The sequence below is a fragment of the Neovison vison genome, chromosome 10 (assembly GCF_020171115.1).
Source record: "Neovison vison isolate M4711 chromosome 10, ASM_NN_V1, whole genome shotgun sequence".
NCBI lineage: Eukaryota > Metazoa > Chordata > Mammalia > Carnivora > Mustelidae > Neogale > Neogale vison.
This window is the reverse complement of record NC_058100.1, coordinates 71,017,501-71,033,167: the sequence shown is the minus strand read 5'-3', so window position 1 is coordinate 71,033,167 and position 15,667 is coordinate 71,017,501. Positions and strand designations below refer to the sequence as shown.

The window sequence follows — 15,667 nt, the reverse complement described above, 5'->3', positions numbered from 1 at the left end:
TACGTTTCCACTCAGGATGTAGCAAGCTGAAAGGGGTGTCAGTCCCACCCTAGTAACAGTCAGATGATCTACAAGACCAGAGCTTTCCTTGAGCCTATCAGAGAGCTGGGGGCATGGGGCAACCAAGTAACACAGAACCCGAGGACAGACAGGCCCATCCAAGCAGAGGCGGGACGCAGGAACAGGCTGGCCCAAGGCAAGGCAGTAGGGAGCACTCAGCAGCCCATACTGGTAGGGAAGAGATTTGTTGATGTTTTTAACAAATTGCTGAAGGCTGAGTGAGGGCTGGAGTGACAGAGTGACAGAGCTGCACATTCACAGGTGGACTCTTCTCAGACCTCCCTGGGGCTCAGGGGTGAGAGTGGGGGCAGGCCGGAGACTGCAGAGAGCCTCCCTCGGTGGTGGGAGGAAGCCTGTTAAAGCAGCCATTCTGGGGATTCTCTTCCCCATACAGGATCTGCCATAGACATAAGGCAGTTTGGCTGCCACAGGAAGGAGAGTCATGATCATTGAAAAATTCCCACCTTCGAGACCCAAACACACAGGGCCTGCCTAAAATGGAGTCTGGACCAGAATAACAGACCTCTCCTGACCCGAGGCCCTGTGCCACCAGGCTAACAAGCCTGACATAACCAGCAATAGCCATCCACCCGTAGGGATGATAGGAGAGCACGGAGAGAACCCTCCTGGGCACAGGCACACAGGGGAGGCAGGAAGCTGAGGGCAGAGCAGGAGCAGTGAGAAAACCCAGCACCGAGCCCAAGGTGATGTTGTAGGAACAGCAAGCCAGAGGCATCCTGAAGACTACCAACCACAGCAACAGCAAAGCTGAAGCTAAACCAGGCTCCTCATCAGACTGGCTCCATGCCCCTAGACAGACAAACAGAAAGACACATACACCCTAATGACCTAGCAGAGAAGGTATAACCATTTCCAGCCATATGTACTATTTATCTCAATCATTACTCTTCTACACAGATGTCCAGCATTTAATAAAAAATTAGGAGACAGGGTGCCTGGGTGGCTCAGTTGGTTGGGTGTCCAACTCTTGATTTTGGTTCAGGTCATGATCTCAGGGTCCTTGGATTGGGCCCCGAGTCAGGCTCTGTGCTCAGCATGGAGTCTGCTTGTCCTTTTGCCTCCCCCTGCTTGTGCTCTCTCTTTCTCTCTCTCTCCTTTTCAAATAAATAAATAAATAGTCTTTAAAAAATAATTAAATGAAAATTATGAGACTGACAAAAATAATCAAAGGGAAAAAAAAGCCCCACTGCCAAGAAACAATGTGACCAGTAGAACCAGAGTCATAATGACCCAAATGTTAAAGCCTCTAGCAGAAAAGGTAGACGACACGCAGGAACAGACGGGGAATTTCAGCAGAGGGAGGAAAATTGTAAGAATCAAAGAAGAATGCTGGAATTGAAAAATGGACACATAAATGAAGAATGGCTTCAACAGGCTCATCAGAAGACAATACAGCTGAGGAAAGAAAGAATCAATAAAAGAGCACCATAGGGCACCTGGGTGGCTCAGTGGGTTAAGCCGCTGCCTTCGGCTCAGGTCATGATCTCAGGGTCCTGGGATCGAGGCCCGCATCGGGCTCTCTGTTCAGCAGGGAGCCTGCTTCCTCCTCTCTCTACCTGCCTCTCTGCCTACTTGTGATCTCTCTCTGTCAAATAAATAAAATAAAATCTTTAAGAAAAAAAAAAAAATAAGAGCACCATAATGTGCTGTGAATCTCTGGACAGTCTTAATCTCTCAGAGCCAAAGTTTTCTCACCATATTGAATGGAATCATTCTTTTTTTTTTTTTTCCAATTTATTTATTTTCAGAAAAACAGTATTCATTATTTTTTCACCACACCCAGTGCTCCATGCAAGCCGTGCCCTCTATAATACCCACCACCTGGTACCCCAACCTCCCAACCCCCCCGCCACTTCAAACCCCTCAGATTGTTTTTCAAAGTCCATAGTCTCTCATGGTTCACCTCCCCTTCCAATTTACCCAAAAGCACATACCCTCCCCAATGTCCATAACCCTACCCCCCTTCTCCCAAACCCCCTGCCCCCAGCAACCCACAGTTTGTTTCGTGAGATTAAGAGTCACTTATGGTTTGTCTCCCTCCCTATCCCATCTTGTTTCATGGATTCTTCTCCTACCCACTTAAGCCCCCATGTTGCATCACCACTTCCTCATATCAGGGAGATCATATGATAGTTGTCTTTCTCCGCTTGACTTATTTCGCTAAGCATGATACGCTCTAGTTCCATCCATGTTGTCGCAAATGGCAAGATTTCGTTTCTTTTGATGGCTGCATAGTATTCCATTGTGTATATATACCACATCTTCTTTATCCATTGAATGGAATCATTCTTGCCTCTGAGTGACTGAAAGGAAAAAACACCCTGGAGACATTTTTTTTTTTTTAATTCTATTTATTTGAGAAAGAGAGAGCATGGTGGGGGGGGCGGGGCGGGGGCGGGGTCGAGAGTGAGAGAGAAGCAGAATCCTGCTGAGAAGGGGGCCTGATCAATGAACTGTGGGGCTCCATCCCAGAACCCTGGGATCATGACCTGAGCCAAAGGCAGATGCTTAACCGACTGAGCCACCCACAGGCACCCACCACCTTCCCCAACCCTGAGACATATTTTTTTTAATGTCTAAAGAGATGTAAATAACAGCCCCTGAATTCTATTTCCAATCCCATTGATACCTAAATTTCTTTTTCAAAAGGAGAAATGGTTTAATTTCCTTCATAGCAATATATACATAATCTAACTTTTTTCAGAAAACACGAAGTGATTTCTCATCATGCCACCCAGAGAGAGCCATAACATTTTACAAAGGTGAGATCACTCTGTACACGATGAACGTAAACCTGCCTCTCCCCCCTCCACTTCATAATATATTCTGGACAAGTCTATATGTCTATAATTATAGCTCTGAAACGTCACTTTTTAAAAAAATATTTTATTTATTTATTTGACAGAGAGAGAGAGAGATCACAAGTAGGCAGAGGCAGGCAGAGAGAGAGGTGGAAGCAGGCTCCCTGCCGAGCAGAGAGTCCGATATGGGGCTCGATCCCAGGACTCTGGGATCATGACCCGAGCTGAAGGCAGAGGCTTTAACCCACTGAGCCACCCAGGCACCCCTGAAACGTCACTTTAATGGCTGCCTAGTAATGAATAAATCTCTCTCCTGCTGTTAATTTCGCCGGTCCTCTTTCAAGTGACAGTTGGGTCACTGCTGTCTGTCTGCAATTATGACACCATGAGAGTCCTTGTACATATATATCTTTGTGAACCTATCCAGCTATTTTCTTTGGAAAAATTCTCAGACTTGAAATTGCTGTGTGAAGTGGGTAGGCGTGTTTTTTTAAGGCTTTTAGACAATTTGTCAAATTGCTCTTCAGAAAGTGTCTCCTAATTCACACCTAGACCAACAGTTCATGGCATGTTTGAGTTTATCTTTACATTGTCCACAGCTCTAGACATCAGGAATGTTCTTATTATTCTTTCTCCAGTTTGCTATGTGAAAGGTAGCGTCTCCCATGGTTGTAAGTTTCTCTCATATCAAACCATGGTACAGAAGAATAGATGCTTCTGTCTGCATTCTCCATAGAGATTTCAGTTTTCTGAACCTCAGTATTCGTCCTGCCTGGAGCATTTTGTCTAGCTAGACATCAGCCAAGAACCCAAGCTTGTGCGATAAGGACTCTAAACCCCAGCATGCTTTGCAAACCCCTGTTATAGGTAAGGGATGGACCAAAGGATACTGGGACTTTCCCCTCAGTGTTGTGGCCTGGGTCACTGAGGCTGGCGCAGGTGTAGAGGTGGGCAGATGGGGCTGAGTCATGTGGGACACTGGGCATGGTTTCCTGGATCAGCTCCAGAGTTGACACAAAGGTTCCAGTAACGGGCAGCTGAGCTGGGCTAATTGCTGCTGCTGCCCCAGACCAGCCCTTCCTGTAGGAGGAGAGGGAGGAGGGGCCCAAGGGAGGAGGAGGAGAGGGAGGAGGGGTGCAGCACTCCCAAGGGATGGCCCCATGAAGATCTCAAAAACTAAAAACTCACTCTCCATCCTTCCCGTAGGATCAGGAAGTCCCTGAAAAGCATTTTTTTTTTTAAGATTTTTTATTTATTTGACAGACAGAGATCACAAATAGGCAGAGAGGCAGGCAGAGAGAGAGAGAGGGAAGCAGGCTCCCTGCTGAGCAGAGAGCCCAATGCGGGACTGGATCCCAGGACCCTGAGATCATGACCTGAGCCGAAGGCAGAGGCTTTAACCTACTGAGCCACCAGGCGCCCCTGAAAAGCATTTCTAAGTGAATCCACGCACACCCTCATCCCAGGTGGGTTTGTAGATTGTAGAGCCCTTCTCAAAATATGCATCTAATGGTGGGATTTCAGGCACTGGTCAGCGACATCGGTGTTGCTTGGTGCCTCTCAAAACAGAGTCGGTTGCGGGGTTGAGAGAAGGTCAGGAAGCCAGGGTTCAAATCCTGATTTCTTCAACTCACTGGCTCTGGAAACTTGAGCTGTTTCTGAATCTCTCTAAAGCCTCAGTTTCTCATCTATGAAACGAGGCCTTATCCTACCCTGCAGACTTGCTGGGGCGCTCATGTCCATGACTTTGGAATTTCTCGGGCTCCAGCCCAGGCTCTCTACAATCCCTGGGTGATTTCTTCCCAGCCAGGTCCCCTGCACCCTGCATGCAGGCACTCAGCAGACGCTCCTTGAACACTCACTGAGAGCATAAATGAATGTGGTACATTAAGCACTCATTTGGCATATGGCTTGGGGCCAGTTGTCGACATTAATCTCGGGTTCTGCACTATCATGCTGTGTGACTTTGAGCAAGTCGCCTTCCTTCTCTGAGCCTCCGCTTCTTCACCTATAAAATGGGTTTGTTCATATAGATCTTGTGCTCTATTTTATAAATCACAGGGAGATGGTTATGATGTAGGGACTAAGGGCATTGTTCTTCCTGAAAAGAGGTGGGTTAAGAGAAGAAATACTAGAGATTTAATAATAGACAGTAATAGATAGGTATAATAATAGAGCTATTGCATAGATGAATGAGGTCATGCCAACTCTCCTTCCCCCTCAGCAGGGAGAAAGCTACCTAGATGAGTGAAGGTTGCTGGGCAGACCTGGTATCTTTGGGCGCTCTGGGTTAGGCAGCCGTGCCCAGCCCAGAAGGCCATCGCTGATACTCCAGTGTGCGTGAGTGCCCATTATATCCACGCGCTGAACTGGACTAAAAAAAATGTTCTTGGAGGTAAAAAAAAATGTGAGACTTCTAGTGAGTGAGAGAGAGAGAGGAAGAATGAGTGTTGGTGGGGGGAGGGGCAGAGGGAGAGCAAGAATCCTCAAGCAGACTCCTTGCTGAGTGCAGAGCCCAACGCAGGGGCTCTATCTCAAGACCCAGCGATCATGACCTGAGCTGAAATCAAGAGTTGGTTGCCCAACCAACTGAGCCACCCAGGTGTCCTGGGTTTCCACACCTGTGAGCACGACGATTCCTTGCGCCCACCCTCCCCCCCACCACCACACTGCCTCATGCATTTACTTACTGACATCCTTAATAACCATCATTTTGCTGGGTAGAGGGGGTACACAATGAGCTCCCAGTCTGGGAGCAGCAGGTAGGGGGTTAGGTGTAGATATTTTCAACCAGCGGTTAAAGGGGTTGAAGACTTCCTGCCTCTGAGGCTACCCAGATTTTCTGTGGCGGTTGTATGGTGGACTGGGGAATATACAGGGGACAGCTGGATCTTGCTTTTGCAGACTGTGGTCCAGTTGGAGAGCTAACTCAGTTCTGCCAGATCTTCTGATTTCTGTTTCTTTTTTTCAAAGATTTTATTTATTTACTTGAGAGAAAGAGAGAGCATCCCCGTTGAGCAGGGAGCCTGACGCAGGGCTTGATCCCAGGACCTGAGACCATGACCTGAGTTGAAGGCAGATACTTCACCAACTGAGTCACCCAGACACCCCAGCAAGGGCCCAAGTTTTCATTTTGCACGGGCCCTGCAAATTATGCAACTGGCCCGGGGCGGGGGGAGGGAAAATCTGAGCCCCTCTGGTGAGGAGAAAGGGCAGAGCAGAGGGCAGGAAATGCTTTAGAAAGGGGGTCAGCTGGGGAGCCTTGGTGGCTCAGTCAGTCAAGCATCTGACTCTTGATTTCAGCTGAAGTCATGAGATCAAGCCCCAAGATATGCCCAGGTCATGATCCCAGGGTCCTGAGATGGAGCCCCGAGTCAGGCTCTCTGCTCAGCGGGGAGCCTGCTTCCTCCTCTCTCTCTGCCTGCCTCTCTGCCTACTTGTGATCTCTCTCTCTGTCAAATAAATAAATAAAATTTAAAAAAAAAAAAAAAAAAAGACGGAGAGTGGGGGAGGGGGTCAGTTGTTCCAGAGGGAAGAGATGAGCAGTGTGACAGCAGGGCTCAGGCAGGGTGAGCCTGGGGGTTTAATCCACTGGGGGGGATGTTGTGGCTGGGTGTACAAGTGTCACTGACCTGTGACTATGACGTGTGTAGGAGTGTGTGTGTAGTTGACATATGTCAGTATGAATGTGACTAATGTGTGTGACTGTGATGTGTGTGTGTGATGTGTGTGGGAGAGTGTGTGTGCAGTTGACATGTGTCAGTGTGACTAATATGTGAGTGTGTGTGACTGTGATGTGTGAGTGTATATGATGTGTGAGGGAGCGTGACTGATACGCAACAGTGGGTGTGGGTGTGACTGGGGTACGTGTGTGTGCACGTATGTGGGGTATGGGAGTGGTGTGGCTGTGAGACTGCGGTGTGTGTGAGAATGTGTGGGGTGTGCAACTGTGTATGAGCGTGTGTGAGAATGTGTGTGACGTCTGGGAGTGTGTGGGTGTCAGTGTGTATGTATGTGTGAGTATGTGACAGTGTGTGCCTAAGGGGAGGTGGTGGCCGGGCAGGGAGAGGCAGGGAGAGTCACCGGGCAGTTTAACAAATATTTATTGAGCACCTTCTGTGTGCCAGGTGCTGTGCAAGGTGCTGAGATGAGTAAGCCTGGCCCCTGCCCAGAGGCCCTGTCAGCCCCACAGGGGAGAGAGACTTGGAAACAGGTAAATGGAGTGAAAGAACAGACTGAAATAAATCCTTTACAAAACTACAACAAGTTTACCCAATTCACCCAGGAGGGCTGGGAAAATTGGACTTCCCCAGGACTGGGGGGAGGGGTAGGCTATGGGGAGAATCCGGGAACTCTCTCAGGGAGGCCCAGGGCCAAAGCCTGCCCCCCCCACCTGCCCCCAGCAGACACACCCAAACACGGGAGGGGTGACCTCCCTCCGACCTGCCCCGCAGCACACCCGGTTGCAGCAGCAGATAAGAGGTGACCAGCAGCCCCCGGGCAGGACCTAAACAGCCCAGCCCCACCCAAAGAGCCGCACACCCCTGGGCAGAGACGGGGCCCATCTCTGGGGTGGGTGGGTCAACTCTCGTTCCAAGTGGCTCCTGAGCTGGTGAGAGTTGGGGGTATGGGAGGGGCTGACAGCAAGGAGGGGGAATGAGAAAGGCCAGGCCTGGGGTCTGTGTCTGGGCCCTGCAGTGTCCTGAGAGGGAAGAGGGTAGAGAGCGACGCTGGGGCAAAAGACATCTTGAATAAGAAACATGTCCCTCAAAAAAAAAAAAAAAAAAAAAAAGAAGTCCCTTACAGGGCGCAGCGGAGTCCTCTGTGCCTCCCCAACGCCAGGGCTGCCCAGCGGCCTCCCAGTTTCCCCTCCCAGAGCCGCGGCATGGGGCTACTGCCATCCAGGCTCCCACAGAGGCAGGAGCCCTCAGATCTGGCTTCCCGCTCACCTGGCGGGGAGGGTGACCTTGGACCAGCCACTAGCCTCAACAGGGACACGGGACGCCCAGTCTCCTCAAAGGGCTATGGTGTGGATAAAAGGAGATAATGGGATGAGGAAAGCACCTCATAAACAGAAAATGGCAGGACAAAGGTCGGAGTGTAGTGCTGGGCCCAGAGCCATCTCCCAGCCCTTTTCCGCAGAGGATAAAGGCGCCCCGGCCCCAGGGTCCCAGCTCCCCTCCCCCTCAGACCCTCTGGTGCACACCCAGGGCTGGCGACTCCATTTTAGAACTGAAGACACGGACTATCGGGGCCGTGTTCTCTGAGTCCCTAAGGTTCGGCCAGCACTCCTGGCTAGGCAACTTCAGGCGACCAGGGTCACCTCTCTTTAGGGTGTAAAGACTCCCCCAAAATAACATGGGCTAAGAAATTAGCACAGTGCCTACCTAGCATGTCTTCATTTCCAAGAAATGAGGTCATTCTGAGGCTAAGTCGCCGAAGGCTCCCCAGCTGAGAGGTGGCCTGACGGGCCTGGACGCCAGGGCTGTTTGAGGCTAACCCCTCCCCTTATTCTCCTCAACTAACTTGCCAGTACAGCTATAGCAACACTTTGCCCAAAATGGCTCCAGAAGATTCCAGCATCTGGATGGTAACCCCACCATCCTCTCCAACTTCCCCACTTTCCTTTTTGCCAGTGTTTCTCCAGAGCAAGCCCATCTTCCCCACGTCTGGTTTTCTAAGCTCCCTTCCTTACCTGCAGCCTTCAGCGAATAATCTGCTATTTCTAAGACAACTAAAGAGCATTCCAAACTTAACAACATGCCTTTTTAATGTGCTCTCTGGAATCTGAAGCCTCAAACTTAAGGAGCTTTCTGCTGGAAGATACCCTTCATGAGGAACCGTACACCCTCTGTTAGCAAAACGTCCTCTCCAAGAACCTGTCTGCAGGGTCACTGGGGAGACAGAGTAATACAGTTCTGGAATGTACTGAGGGTTAAGTCGGAAGAGCCCTAACCCTGCGGACACCCTCAGGGAAAAAGCTACTGAGCACCAAGGTGCTGTCCTGGCAGCCTTCGCTGAGTCACTGGCCCTGTTGAACCTCACCTTCTGCATCTGTAGACTGGGAGGGATAAACCTCCCTTTCCCTTTTTGGGAGAAGAGGAGGTGGGCTGAGGGTCCATCTAGCACAGTGCCTGGTACACTAGGCTGGCAAACGTTTATCCCATCCCCCCTTCTTTCTCACCAAGTACTCATCTCCGTTTTGTTTTCTCCGTTTATGGCCAACACGGCTGGAATCCAAGGTGTCTATTCCACAAGGTTGGGTAGCTAATTCTCGACGTCTTAGAGAGCATCAGATCCAAACCCCAGCCTTACAGCACGGAAGCAGGCTGGGAGGGCTGACCTGGCCAAGGTCACCGAGCCAATGTCTGGCGGGAGCAGCAGGGCCGGCCCGGTGTCTGGCTCGTGCCCTTGCTTGCACGGAGCCGGGGACACTTTCTCAGTCTCACCTTGTTTCCTTTGCTTGCCCTCCAGCCCCCGGGGCAGCTTGTCTGTGCAGTCAGCTCTCCTGCTCTAGGACACCTGTCCCTACCCTGCAAGCCAGCCTCTGCCTTCCCCGCCCCCCCCAGCCGGGTAACGTGCCTGCTCTGGCCCCTTGCTCCAACCCCGCGGGCCTCATCCAATCTGGAGACCCAAATCTCAGTACACAGGGAACGAAGACGAAGGTTAGAAAAAGTCCCAAAGATACTTTATTGGAGGTCTCTGCCTCCATTCACAGGAGAGAGGAGCCAGGAGCCCCATCCTGAGGGTCCCGGCATCCCCCTGCCCCTCACCCGCCCTGCCGAGGGCCTAGAACAGTCTGTTTGACCACGAACATGTGGAGAGGAGCGGGAGGGGAATGTCTTAGAAAAAATAGATCTCTATGTACATCTGACATATTTATAGCACATAAATTAGGGAGTGCTCCGACCCCTGCCTGCGGAGTCCAAGCACTGAGGTGGAAGCCAGTCCAAGAGCCGGAGGCAGGAGGACCCTGCCCGGCCCCCTCTCTCACGGCGCCCCTGTTGCTTCCCTGGGCCTCCGGGGCTCAGTGCAGGCATCTGGACGGGGAGGGCACCGTCTGCAGCTGCTGTCTGGTGGGGTCTGAGGAGGCACCAGGTAAGGGGAGTGACGCTGGCCGCTGTGGTCAGCCGACAAGTCACCTCAAACCCCAGGGCTCGTTATTCCAAGAGCAGGGCTCAGAGGAGAGGCCACAAGCCCCGGATCCCAGGATGACGGCTGAACAAGGTAGCAGAACCTCAGCTTCTCTCTGTGGCCCGGCCCCAGCATGCCCGAAAGGTGAGGGCCTGGTGGTCGTCCCAGGAGGCGCTGCAGGCCTCAAGTCCGTGGGTTCGGTCCTGGGTCCCGTTCGGACCCTCAGTTCCGACTCCCAGCAACCTCCTCCTCCTTCCAGCCGCTGGAGTTTTTGCCAAACTTGTAGACCAGCCGCCGGCCATCCACCCGCTCCAGGATCTCCCGTTTGTAGTAGTACCTGCGTGCGGACAGGGGTGGTCAGACGTGCCCAGGTAGGGGGCAGCCCGGACTGCTGACGCCCTCCCCCCACCCCAGCCCCATATCCTCGCAGGGCCTGGCCCACTGGGTTCCAGCCTGAGCCTGACCAATATGGCACCTTTACTCTTCTTTCCTCCCACCCATCACGGCACCCCGGCCTAGAAGGTGTCCGCGGTCCCTGATGCCACCCGTGCTTCTGTGGCTCTTATGGCTCCGCCCTGGGGCTTGATCATGAAACCAAGTGGTTTTAGGGCTGGAAGGGACCTTGGTGATGGTTCAGGGGGACACTGAGGTCAGACAAGCAATCGAATCGATTCAAGAGGGGGAGAGCCAGGTCTCGGTGGAGGCTTTGGCTTACGCTCTTTTCACCACGGAGAACTTTTCTCAGGACAAGCCTTGCAGATAATGCAAAGGAATGTTGTCAGAGGGTCCCCTGTGTTTGCCCTGCCAGCCTACTGCTCTCTCCATGTCACCCTTTAACCCACGAAGTAGGCAGCCACTGTTCTCAGCAGACAGGACTCAAACCCGTCGGGAGGGCGGCGGTCAGAGCGGGCCGGGGGAACGCAGACGAGCTGTCCCGGCAGCTCCCCCGGGGGCCGGGCGCCCGCTCACCTCATGGCCCTGCTCAGCTTCTCGTAGGTCATGCTGCTGTTCTTCTTCTTTTGGCCCCAAAGCTGGGCCACCGCCTCCGACCGCAGGAACTTGAAGACGCCCTCTTGCCGGTTCTCCCACTTCATGAGGCCTTCATTGAGCTCCGGGTGGATGAGGATGTCCCGGATAAACTCCCACAAGTGGGTGCCTCTGGGGGCTGCAAGGCCGGAGACCGGTCAGAGGCCAGGGTGGCCGCTCTCTCCTCCGAAGGTGGCGGGGCCCCTGCCGGCCCAGCATGCGGCCCCCGCACAGGTGGCCACGCCACACCAGGGCTGCTCCCCTCCCGCCTCCCACACCAGACGGGGACTGCCCCTCACACAGCACAGCTGTTTTATGCTCAAATATTGATCCTGTGTCTGGCTGGACTGGACAGTGACTGAGACACACGACTGCCTGAAGGAGCCCACGGTTCGGTGGGTGCCACCATGAGAAAGCAGACACACCCATAGGTGGTGAGAGCTTGGCAAGTACGGGACCAGGGGGCTGGCCCTGGCCTAGGGGATGAGGGGACAGCTTTCTGGAAAAAAGAGCCCCCCTGAAGATAAGAAGCAGCCAGGCCCAGTGTTGGGGGGAAGGGAGGCTGCCCGCATAAAATGGAGGCAAGGAGCTGCTCGGGGTCATGTGTCTGGCTGGCGCACACTGGGGCCTGAGGCCTGCCACAGGGGCATGGTCCTCTGCCCAAGCCCCTGCGGCCCCGCAGGCCCTCCCAGCACCCACCAGCCGCCCCCTCACACCACTGAGGGTATCCCAGCAGGCAAGACAGAGCAAGGGCAGAGAGAACTGGAGTGGGTGGGCTGGGCACCTGGGCTCTAGTCCCTCGGGACATCTTCCAAGGCCTCAGTTTCCCTTCATCTCCAGGACCACCGACCCAGGCTCTGCAAGGAGGTGGTGACCAGTACCACACAGCCTCGGGCCCCGTGCGCAGCCGTGATGGCGGGAGGGAGGAGCAGTGTGGACAGGTAGCGAACACAGGAGGAGAAAGCATCAGCGGCACCCCCAGGACCCCGCCAGGCCTCAGAGTGAAGGGGGTGATCCCAGGAGCTCACCATGTTTGCTCTTCTTGCCCTCCAGACACTCCCGAGACTCTTTGCTCAGCTTTCGGGGCCGACCCCGTTTCCGCTTCCCATGCTTAGGATCCACCTTCTTATAGTCGGGAAAGCCATCTAAGACAGGGGAGGGGCAAGGTCAGGAAGGGAAGGAGTGGGGCAGGGGGGACTCAAAAGGGCAGCTCCTACCCAGGAGGAAAACCCTGCAGGGGAGCAGGGATGAGGGGAAGGACCAGTGCCATGGACACTGCCCACTTGGACACCCCACGGGACCAGGAGGCTCCCTGCACTCACCCCTAGAGAAGAGTTTGCTGTCACTGGAATCCAGGTCCACGTCACTTCCACCGGAGTCTGAGGAGTGGGGACTCTGGGAAGTACCGGTCCCTAGGGGAGGTGGGGTCTGAGTGAGTCCCCCTGCCAACCCACACCTTCTGGGGAATTGGCTGCTGGGGGTCTCAGGACACACTGCCCAGCCTGCTCCTGTTCCTCCCAGAAAGCCTGGGTTCTCCTGCAGGGAACCAAGAGCTGCGGGGCATTTTGGGGGGAAGGGAGGCTGTGGTCCTGCCGAGGGAGCTCACCTGCGGTGGAGACTTCAGAGCTGCCGGGGGAGGGGGCTCCTGGACCGTAGCTGCCTGGGAAGTAGGGGCTGGCCTGCCGGCACTCCTCCAGCATCTCCTGGCTGAAGGGGCTTCCCTGGTCTGGGAAGAGGAGGTAAGGGTTCAGACAGGGCTCAGAGGAACAGGCAGGGGCACTAGGCTCCCCAGAGGGCCAGTGACCTGCTGTTTTTCCAGTTGGGGGAAAGTCTGGAGATAGAGGGTCAGCTCTAGTGCTCTGGGGAGAGGCAGAGATGGGATAGGACAAGCTGGGGAATGATGGAGAAAATGAATTCTCACCAAAAGGGCCGAGGGGCTCCTGGAAGGCCGTACTGTCCTTCTCCAGCAGCTCAATGATCCAGCTGAGTTCATCAGGAAAGCTGGAAGCTGATTAGGAAGCGAGGAGGGGTCAGAGCCCTGGCAGGCATCCCACTGCCCCCTCCCCTCAGGACTTCTTTCTCTGTCTGTGCTCACTGGCCTGGGGCTCCAGGTCCTTCCCACAGCCGTGTGGCCTCTGCCGGGAGTGTGGGCCGGTCCCTAGGCCAGCCACCCTAACTGAGTGGGAGACGGGCAGGAGGCAGGCCTCCCCCTCCAAGTCCTGGGCTCCCAGGGGCGCCGGACTCACTGAGGTCCCACAGCTGGGAATAGAGTTGGTCCCCCAGAGGCCCGAAGACCAGCCGCAGCTCCTCGGGGGCACAGTTGCAGAGCGTGGCCCCGTCCATGTCACACCGCGAGAAGTCGATGGAGCTTGCGTCGTATTTGTTCTTCTCCACTTGGTAGCTGATCCAGTCCAGAACCTGGGCCTTTGACCAGAACTGGGGTTGCTTCCCCGACCAGCTGGCCTTCTCTGCAAGGGACCGCGCAAGCGTCAGTTCAGCCGGAGCCACCCGGATCCTCGCTGCCCATCTGGGCTTCCATGTGCATCCCCCCTGCCCCCACCGGCCCAAGTCTCGGGGACCCTGCCCAGTAGGGGGGGCAGGGGCGGCAGTCACAGTGCCCTTGCCCAGCACCTCACCGTCGCTCGCTGCCCCTCAGCCTCAGTACCTCAGCCTCTTACAAGTGACCCCAGCTCCTAGTGCTGGAATTTGCTGGGGAGGGAGGACCCTCGTCCCTGCCTGACTTCCCCATTTATCTAACAGGCTCCTAGAGGGCTATCGAAATTTCCCTTCCCCGAACACCCCGTCCCACCTGCCGAGACCCACCTGTGCCCTCCAGCGGCATCTGGGGGTTGCCCAGGGTCAGCACCAGGTCATCAGCCCCAAAGGTGGCAGCAGGGGGAACAGAAGCCAGAGCGGGGTCCTCTGCGCTGTACATAGTACTGAAGTAGTTGCTGAAGACGTTGCTAATCTCACAGGCTGCAGCCATGAGGCTACCTGGGGACGGAGGCCAAGGCTGGTGAGGGCCAGGGTCCTCCCCTCACCCTCCAGCTCTTCTGTTCCAGCCAAACCTGGGCCAGGAAGAGCCTCAAGGGGTGGGGGCGGGGCGCATGGTGAAGGTCAATATCTCTTCGGATACCCCCTCTTCATGAAGGGCTCCAAGACCGCAGAGCCTGCTGTGGGCACCAGGCCTCCTGCTGGGCCCCCTCCTCAGTAACCCCCATCCCTGACCCTTTGAGTCAGACTGGTAGAGTTAGGGCCACTCTGTCCCTCCCTGACACCGTGCCTCTGTGACCTTCAGGGCACTCCCACCGCCCGACACTCCTGCCCTACAGGCAGAGCTGCAGCGGGTGGGTTGAGAGCTATGCGTCCACTCGACCCCTCTCCGGCTTCCCAGGACCCAGGCTGGGCAGTGTGACAGGTGGTGGTCCTACCTGAGGGGCGGAGTGTGGGTGTGGCAGCAGGCAGGACTAAGGGACAGCAGGCAGGCGAGAAATCCAGGAGGCAAAGAGCCGCGCCAGGTAGCCAGCTCTGAGGAGTCTAGCCCGCGCTCCCCTCCCGCCCTAAATAGAGGCCTGTGGGAGCTCCTCCCCGAGCCCAGGCCTTTATACTGCGCCTGGCGGTAACCGGAGCTGGTGGCTCATTGGACAGAGGGGATTTCCTGGCCTTTAGACTGGGCTTCTGGCCCCAGGTGATTTGCATATTTTGTGCCACTTGGCCCGGATCCTGGCAGGCGGTGCTGGGAAATCAGGCCCGGCTGGTTTAATGATTGTCAGAGTCTGTCATCCCGCACCCTCTGGGGTTGGGCACAGGGCACTGGCCTGGGCGGGTGGCAGGAGTCGCGGGGGTAGGCATCTGTACTTTCGGCCACCCTCTGGTGCAGGAAATTCCTCAGGGGGGCCAGGCCGGGGATGGGCTGGAAGGGGGAAGGGAATGGGGTAGAAGAGGGGAGGAGGACTGCTAGTCCCCCAAAAGGTCTGAGGACAAGGGGGGCCTAGCAGGGAGAGCAGATAGTGGGGTTGAGGGAATTTTCCTACATGCCCAGGATTCCTGCTGGAAGGATCTCCAGACACTAGGCAATATTCATGGGCTTATACGGTCTAGCCTCAGGGCCCTGGTGTCCCCATTGTCCCCAGTGTCCTCTGTAGCCTGCTTGCTGGCATCTACTCGGTGGTAGTCTTGACACGCTTTGCCTGCCCGGACCCCATGCAACCTGCAGCCGGAGAGACCTGGCTCTTCCTCTGCCCCAGCGGGAGCCCTGGGACCCTGGGGGCGGTTGCAGGTGCTGGGATCCACACAGCGGTGTTAGTCTCCCCTAGTTTCCCCGCCCTCGGCCTAGTTGACCTGTACCTGTCTGCTACCCTCTAGTGGCCAGAAGCCCGACTCCCTGGGTCCTGGCATTCCACGTAGAAAATGGAACACTCAGTGTTCCCCAGGCACATGTAACACAGTCTCCAAAACAAAACACTGTAAAGAATATGTGATTGTCCCCATTTTAAAACTGAGAACATCCTAGTTCAGGTTGGGGTGGGGGTGGGGGTTACATGACTTGCCCAGGCCACTGGAGCTGGTTAAGTGGCGGGGCTGGTGCTCTTTCCTGATAGCAGGCGTGTCCTGGCTTCAGGGTC

The 15,667-nt window shown here is 55.0% G+C and overlaps 1 protein-coding gene across 1 annotated transcript; it reads right to left on the bottom strand.

Annotated features, from left to right (window-relative positions):
* Window positions 1-10,012: 10,012 nt before the first annotated feature.
* Window positions 10,013-14,602, bottom strand: ELF3 (E74 like ETS transcription factor 3). Its single transcript, XM_044267601.1, has 9 exons — window positions 14,474-14,602; window positions 13,866-14,036; window positions 13,289-13,510; window positions 12,964-13,050; window positions 12,649-12,768; window positions 12,365-12,454; window positions 12,071-12,187; window positions 10,986-11,181; window positions 10,013-10,353 (listed from the first exon to the last, which is right to left on the bottom strand). The coding sequence occupies exons 2-9, from the start codon at window positions 14,026-14,028 to the stop codon at window positions 10,239-10,241; spliced, it is 1,110 nt and encodes a 369-aa protein (XP_044123536.1). The 5' UTR covers window positions 14,029-14,036; window positions 14,474-14,602; the 3' UTR covers window positions 10,013-10,238.
* Window positions 14,603-15,667: the final 1,065 nt, after the last annotated feature.

Bases quoted from the DNA above. Each gene is read 5' to 3' on its own strand.
- ELF3 (XM_044267601.1), bottom strand. From the start codon at position 14,028: ATGGCTGCAGCCTGTGAGATTAGCAACGTCTTCAGCAACTACTTCAGT. The intron at 13,511-13,865 runs GTGGGTCTCGGC...GGTCCCTTGCAG, and splicing joins GATGCCGCTGGAGGGCACAG to AGAAGGCCAGCTGGTCGGGG. The intron at 11,182-12,070 runs GTGAGCTCCTGG...CCGGCCTTGCAG, and splicing joins GGGCAAGAAGAGCAAACATG to CCCCCAGAGGCACCCACTTG.